At 37.0% G+C, this 8,222-nt stretch overlaps 1 protein-coding gene across 1 annotated transcript; it reads left to right on the forward strand.

Annotated features, from left to right (window-relative positions):
* The first annotated feature begins 3,160 nt into the window (after positions 1–3,160).
* Positions 3,161–7,543, forward strand: LOC120523225 (protein FAM181B). The gene has a single exon (XM_039744299.1). The coding sequence runs from the start codon at positions 3,296–3,298 to the stop codon at positions 4,271–4,273; it is 978 nt and encodes a 325-aa protein (XP_039600233.1). The 5' UTR covers positions 3,161–3,295; the 3' UTR covers positions 4,274–7,543.
* Positions 7,544–8,222: the final 679 nt, after the last annotated feature.

Raw genomic sequence — 8,222 nt, forward strand, 5'->3', positions numbered from 1 at the left:
AAGAGTTTTAGGATGTGATAAAGTGCTCCACCAATCCGTGTCTGAGCTTCTTAAGCCATTTAATAGAATGAATTCAGGTCAGCATAATAGGTTCGGGGCCTTTTAGTCCCTTGCTTAAATTCACCGGATATTCATTTACTCCAAGTCCAATGCGATCTGCAGTCATTAAAGCCCTATTCAGCTTGAACAGGGGTGGATGAAGGGGAGGAGATCTCAGCTTTGATATATTGCTGAGCTGCCTGATGCAAAGGGATCAGAGTATTTCAAATGATCAATTCTCACACTCAGGGGCTAATTTATATTTTTGGTTGTGTTGCAACAGTTGGGAATTACTTTATAATACTGCACATTTGTTTTCATCCTTAACAAGTTACAACAATTTACTTGACTTTAACTGTTGGATCACTCAATATAATATAAAATTCTGACTACTGCTACCCATGAAACTTTTTATTACCATTCAATGTAAAGATTTAAAAATAGCAGAGATATCTCTATGTTTTTTTCAACTTAACCACATATTGTGTCTAAGGCAGCACAGGTGCCACATTGCTCCTGGGTTCTGCTTTTAATTTTTGTTTTAGTCAGTAAGTAAAGTGCTGCTTCCATGCTCTCCAGGGCTCTGGATACTGCAGTTTCCTTCTCAAACACATACATATTAGAATGGCCTGGACAAACTGAATGAATAGTGTACATGAGCATGCTCTGTGCTGAATTGGGGTTGATTCATTATTGGTTCTTTCCTTGTACCCAGTGTTTGCCACTGCTGTGTAAGGGAATGAGCTTGTTTGAAGGGAATGAAAGGATTGAAATCAAGTAAAAAATATGTTTCTACAATAGCTAGATTAAGATATTTTTTACTTTGTTTACTTGAAAAAAAGAGTATTTTTACTTCTTTACCTTCAGTGACAATTTATATATATATTTATGTAATGAACGGCAGTGACGTCCCAGGATGCTCTGTGGCGCTTCACCTAAAATGGACTGTTAATTTTAATTTCTTTCATGATGAGTTTGAAACAGTTGTGTTTAATGTTGATTTATAGCTTTTGGTAATGGGAGTGTTTCATTCAAGTTTAAAGGGGTGTTTTGAGACTAATGCTGCCTGGTGTATGAGTCCTGGGATCTGAACTGGGAATGGGTGTAATTTGATATTGCCATTTGTAGTGATTGTATTACATGGCCAATATTAAAAAAATATGTTTTCTTGATAAATTGAGAGTGTCTTTTTGTCACTATATATATATATACTGTGGTGGGCTGGCGCCCTGCCCAAGGTTTGTATCCTGCCTTGCACCCTGTGTTGGCTGGAATTGGCTCCAGCAGACCCCCGTGACCCTGTAGTTAGGATATAGTGGGTTGGATAATGGATGGATGGATGGATATATATATATATATACATATATATATATATATATATTAAAAAAGTTGAGTCCTCTCTTATAAATAAACAGCAGTGTTTAAGCTGTCACTCTTGACCAGGTGCAAAGCAATTCTGTAGCAATTCCTTTATATACATCATGTTGTCACACATGCACTCCAGAGGGTCACCTTCCAGACTTATCTAAGCTATGTGGTACCACCCTGGGACAAGGGGGGCCACTGACACTAACAGTCTTGTCTCCTTTTTCCCTGAGAGTCTCGAGAATCCACTCATTGATTGCAACAAAGCCAAGGGAGCACTGCCCATTCCAGTCCACCCATTATAAAAGTAAGACACTCCCAGAAGGTGTTGTCTCATTTCAGACATGACCACAGTAACAATAATGCAGAAAAACAAAGAAAGTGTGACTGAAAAGAGTACTAGTTAAATGGAATTGTTATTAATAGGAGCATCTGGAAGTGCATAATTTTTGTCATTTTTCTTGATTGTTGTTGGAATTGAATTGGATTTTGCCTGGTTGATACCCCAAGAATTTGACTTCTTTTCTGCCTTATCATTCATGCCACTAAAATATATATGCACCATATACTGTATGCTATACAGTATATATATATATACTATATACAGAATAATAAATTTCAGTAAATGTACGAATGGATATATATATATATATATATATATATATATATATATATATATATATATATATATAAATATATGTGTGTGTGTGTGTGCATTTGTGTGTGCATTATCTATATACATACCGTATAATTCCTGTTCATCAAGTTGCTGATATTGATGCTCAGCAATGCAGTTTTAGGGACTTAGGGGGACAGAGCCTATTTTATCAATCCACCTTGTAGAGTACATTAGTCTGCTATATGGCACATGCCACACTGATCTACACAGGGCAAAATGAAGGTAACCAATTTATATGACAGTTTTATTCACTGTGGGTGGAAAGCTGCAGTAATCCTAGAAAAAGTCATGCAGATAAGGAGAAGGTGGAAACTCTGATTAGACAGGTAATTGGCCAGGGTTCAAGTCCAAAAACTTGGAGCTGTAAGGTATCAATGATAACCAGTAGGCCACTCTGTTACTTTCATTCAAGCATACAAATATATTTTTTTCATACAGAGGAGTGTATATACAATATATAATATGCCTGTATTTCTTGAGCTTTTGTAAAAATCTATCTATCTATCTATCTATCTATCTATCTATCTATCTATCTATCTATCTATCTATCTATCTATCTATCTATCTATCTATCTATCTATCTATCTATAACGCTTTTCAGAATATTAATAAGCTACAACACTGAAATACTGATTGTTAATTTCATTGAAACACTGACTGTTAATCAAAGAACCAGTCCACTTTTTATTTATAGTGCTTGAACATGATACCAAGGCACTTTTTACATACAGAATATATTTATGTATTTTTTACAGTTGAAACACAGACAATCCACCAACTCCTTTAAGGTCACACAGTAATTCACTGGTGAGGACTGCATTTAAACAAATTTCATGACTTTCAGCTGGTCTGGAGCAATGTGCTTGGGCTTTGCCAAAGCTCCTTTTCAGTTTGCAGCAGTAAGTTGTATAACAAATCACACCCTTTGTATAAGCTGTTGGTCAGCTGAAAGCAAAGAGTTAAATGAGGGAGACTTGTTGGCCTCTCCGCCCTCATGCCATGACATCATCAGCCCACCCCTAGAAGGATCTAAAAGCTGTCTTCACCGTGTCATTTGTAAGTTAAGCTGCAGGGAATTCTCAGCAGCTGCTCAATACGTACTCAGACCATGGGTTTGCAAATTACCCTGGAAAGAAAACTGTTTATTTAAATGTTTTTTGATTTTTTTTTCATTTTAGAAAGTGGTATAAAGTTTAATAAGTAGAAGTTGAAATGGCAGTTCATACAGCAATTATGAATCCTCACTTTATGCATTTTTGTTTCCCAGGATCTGTCATGGACTATGAAATACACAAAGGCTATGATGGAATGCTTCTAGGAGATCTGGAGTCTGAAGGAGAATTCAAGGAGACAACTAAGGATCTGTTGAGCTTTATTGACACTGCTTCAAGCAACATTAAACTGGCGCTGGATAAGCCAGTCAAGTCTAAGAGAAAGGTGAACCATAGGAAATACCTCCAGAAGCAGATCAAGAGATGTACAGGTATAATAACTCCGGGCCAGGTCAGCCAGGACACAGTCAAGAGACAAGCTTTGCCTTCATCAGTTTCTGGCAGCAGCTTCCAGTGCAAACCACCGCCAAAACGAGAAGGTTCTCAGGCCAGTTTACAGAGCAAGAGCCTTGCTGCCCTGTTTGAGTCAGCTAAGGACATCAGAGGGGAAAAGGGTAAGAAGCCACCCTTGAGACACCGCAATCTGCCTCCTTCTTTTTTTACTGAGCCTGCAAATACCTCCAAAATGTCCTCTACATCAGGTATGACCCTTAAAGATTTGGAGAGAGGCAACCCTGAGGTAGCAGACTTTTTTGAACTTTTGGGTCCTGATTATAGCAATATGATCAGCGAGCAAGAGATTTTCCAGGGAAGAGTTCATCAGGATCTGGGGCTGGAGCCGACAGCCTTTGATCCTCCCCACCTTTTAGGAGGCTTCCTCTACACAGATCCTTGGAATACTTGTAGCACTGAAGGGAAAAAGATGCTGGTCAGCAATCTCAGCCTAAGCGACAGCATGAGAACTATGCCAGGGCAACCATCATTATATGAGAACTCAGATTCTTCCAGTGCTTCCCCAGCGGAGGACAATGCACCCAGCTTGCCTGCTTTCCCACATTTTTTTGCTGACTGCTCCATTCCACAGGTTACATATGACTTTGCCAATGGATACAACAGAACAGGATTTCCTTCCCTTTGAGAGAGCATCTTTCTCTGCATTCTTTTTTGGACTATCTGCTGATGTTATTTAAAAGTTTAAGTTTTCACACCCGAGCATGGAGATATGATTAATGTTCTGAAAAGCAGCTCTCATTGTAGCACCGATGTGCAGTCCGAACAAATCAATACTTTTACTGCACTGGACTCAAATGTTCTACTTAAAGCTATTTAGGCAAGTCTGGCACTTTTATTTCTTTTTTTTATTAATATCACATTTCCATCTACTAAGAAAAGGCACAAATTAATTGACATTTTATATTTATGCAATGTTCATAAATGTTGGAAAGAAAGATAAGGAGTGAATGGCTTAAATGTAATATTTAGTCATGTTTAATGTTGCTATATACTCTACTAAAATTGTATAAGGTGGAAAAATATAAAATGTATTTCAAAGAATTAGTACAAAATTTACAAGTTGAAGGGGAAATTTGTGCATCGTTTGGTTTACTTTTATAAATATTCTTATTGATCCCACAACATACATCACATTTCTCTTCCCTTTAATTCAGTCATCACTGGAACTGAAGGAAACATAGAAAACAAACACTGCAAAGATCTGGCTTTAAAAATATATCTTGTAATATACCTCCACTGTGTTAATCTATTTTTTCTGTTCTGCTCCATTTTGTGGATCTGTTTTATAATGCATACTGGCAAAGTACTTAAATGCACCTTTTTATTTTTCTTCAAGCAATTTATCCTGACACGCATTCATTTTCCAAATCTGCTTTCCCTATTATAGTATGAAAGTATAAAGGGCCATGCCACAGCCACATTGGGTGCAGGATAGAACTGGATGCCAGTTCATGACACGCATACCCACAGTCATATGTTGCCATCTCTAGGAGTACAGGAGTACTCTGTGAAAATCCATGCAGATACAGGGAGGCCACAGGAAACTCCATCACTTTCATATACACTATTCCAGATATGGAGTCATGAATTAATGTCATACACATTTTTGTCTGGTTTCATTCTGAAGAAATATACATTAAAATATACATTAAGGGTACTCACTCCACATGGGCAGTGGTCTGAGTGGGAAGAGAGCCGGGAGAGTGTAGATCACTGGGCCAACATGCTGCCTTCATACAAAATTAAAATGGAGCCTTCAGATATGAACACTTGTAATCCTCCCCTAAGTGGATGTAATATAATATTAATATTTTGTTGCCGTTCAAAAATAAACATTTCAGTCTGTGCACATCTCAGTTTTATAACTTAAACAAAAACAGGATTGTGCAACTCTAGACAACTAGCATTGTCTTCCCTTCCATTGTGAAATGTTTATTCTTAATATACTCCTCTAACCGACCATCTGCTGTGCCAGCTAGCTCCAGTTCAGACTGACCGAGAGCTGGAATCTGTCTCAGTAAGGCAAGAACCAATCCTGGCTGGGAGGCCCATTCCTCAAACACCCCCAGGCAATGATTTTTCAAGTATTATAAGGTTTAGTGACAACAAATTGAATTGATCTGAGTAGTTCCTTAGAGTCACTTAACTCACATGTCTCTGAGATGTAGAAGGAAACCTGGAGTAGTCAGAAAATAAACACCCTAATAAAATGTGTACTTGTCATTTTGAAAGCTTGAGCTTGTTGTCTTATGCAAATCTTTGAGCTGTAGCTGCATTCGCTCGAAACAGTTTTTTGACAGTAATGGTTATCACACTTTACAAGAATATATGCCTCAGTGTCCTTCACCATGAATGTTGCGTTTTTGTTTAAGCCATTATTATTAGAGTATGTAACCCGAAGTCATAGACGTCATGACAAAGGCAGACTGACCTGCAATGGACCTTATGTGAGTGTGTGAGTGAGTGAGTGTGTGTGTGTGTGGATTTTGTGTATTGTGTGCCTACTGCAAATTTTGGGAAGCCACTTACAGTAACTCTCTAATGCAGCTTAGTAAATAACATAAAACTTACATACAGTAGCAGCCTCATTATTTAAGGTTGTTCTTTTTAATATAGAAGAAAATTAATACGGCAAATCATTTTCAGAAACAGCTATTTAAATTTCACAGTTACTCGCAAGTGACCAAGACCGGAGAGAGAGAGGCACGGATGAGGTTGAGCTTATACAAAATATACACTTTTTAAGTTAAAAGCAGAAGAAAAAATTAAAAAATTTGATGTCCAGTTTTAAAACAGCTCCTTCCCTTACCATAGCTACTTTATCTTACAATAACTTAATGGAGTTAATTGAATCCTCAGTAAAGGCAAGTTCCACTCAAACAAAGTAATTTTACACATGAAAGTTGCCTTCAGGCCATAAAAAATAGTTCCAACCCCCTTTTCTCTCTCTTTAGTCCAAAGAGTACTGATGTCACCTCAAGATAAAAGCCAAACTCATGGCTAAAGAAAGCTAGAGACTTGAATTAATCTTTCTAATCAGCATTCGAAACAGTTTGTATGTGGTGTAACTGGACAACATTCTCTACAGATTTTTTTTTGATGACTTTAGTCTTCCTGGCTACTGATGTAAATAGTTTGAACATTTCATGTACATTTCTGAGCTTAATGACTAAATGGATGATGCCTAAAGAAAAGCCACTGATGAAATTGCTTGAACCATGTCTTGGTCCTGAAGAATCCGATGTAATTAAAAACAAAACTATCATCTTATACAATAAGCCACCCATAAAATGTAGTGTCACCTAGACTTTCTGGAGAGCTGGGAGTTTAATTATACTTTATCAGTATGTGCAAAAAATGAAATTTATTATAAAAAATATATAAAAAAAGCATGATACTCTTCTGACCTGTTTGATCATTATGTGAAAAGTTTACTAATTATACAAGTAATGTGTACACAATGTTTCTGTATTTCACAGTGGTGTTCAACATCTGTTTCCAACTTACATTGTACAGTAAGTAAGGCAAAATAAAGCTGGTCCTTTATTTGCACAAATAGTTTTGTTCTTCCTTTACTGTTGTCATTCTAATAAGTGCGCTTTTTCTCTGCTGGACAGGTCAAATAATTCACGTGCTGTCCATCAGGTAGTATGGAGGCAGGCCTGTTCAGTCAGTGCAAATGTAGAAAAGCAGCTTTGTTTATCATTCAGCACTGATTTGAATAGAATAAAATCCAGTCACAATATACTATATGTCTTTGAGAATAATTAGTATTATGTTGGTTATGTAATTAATTTGCTACTCCTGAGGGTTTTATTTATTTTCATTCGGAAAATTGGCACCCTTTAAAAATTGTTGATTAGACAGTGCTTTGGCAAATCTGTTATACATACTGTATTTCATAAGCGGCTGCAGCTCTGCTACTCTCTATGCATTACTGCTTAGCTTTGCCAGAAGTCCATGTTGTCCTAAGCTTCAAGGCATTATGGGCTACACGTTGTATCAGTGCTGACACAGCATTTATGTGGTCATCTTAAGCAAACTGCTGAATTTATAATAAATAAAAAATGACCATACATGTTTCAGGTTGGTACTCTGGAGTAAATACCATGAGACTCTTTATAAAACTCTTTCATTACTGTACTTGCTTAATCCAATTTTAAGATTACAATGGTATTAACATTTCCTCGCAGTATTGGGTGCATACAATACGAACAATGCTGTACATCCACTCTCTGGCACACTAACACTGAATACTTTCAGCCAACAAATCATTCAGCAGAAGTGTGTCAAGAAATGCAGCTGGGAGCAAAAGGACTGCCTAATACCTCACTGGGACTGGGACTACCAAGTCAAAAATTTTCTTTTTTAATTTTGTTTCTGTTTTTGGAAAAAAATCAAAAAACACTCCCCTCCCTCTGAGACAAATAAAGTTCTATCTATCTATCTATCTATCTATCTATCTATCTATCTATCTATCTATCTATCTATCTATCTATCTATCTATCTATCTATCTATCTATCTATCTATCTATCTATCGTAGCAATCAACCCTAGACAGGATCCCGCTACAC

Source organism: Polypterus senegalus, chromosome 2, assembly GCF_016835505.1.
Source record: "Polypterus senegalus isolate Bchr_013 chromosome 2, ASM1683550v1, whole genome shotgun sequence".
Taxonomy (NCBI): domain Eukaryota; kingdom Metazoa; phylum Chordata; class Cladistia; order Polypteriformes; family Polypteridae; genus Polypterus; species Polypterus senegalus.

Coding starts and splice junctions, on each gene's coding strand:
- LOC120523225 (XM_039744299.1), top strand. CDS start 3,296: ATGGCAGTTCATACAGCAATTATGAATCCTCACTTTATGCATTTTTGT.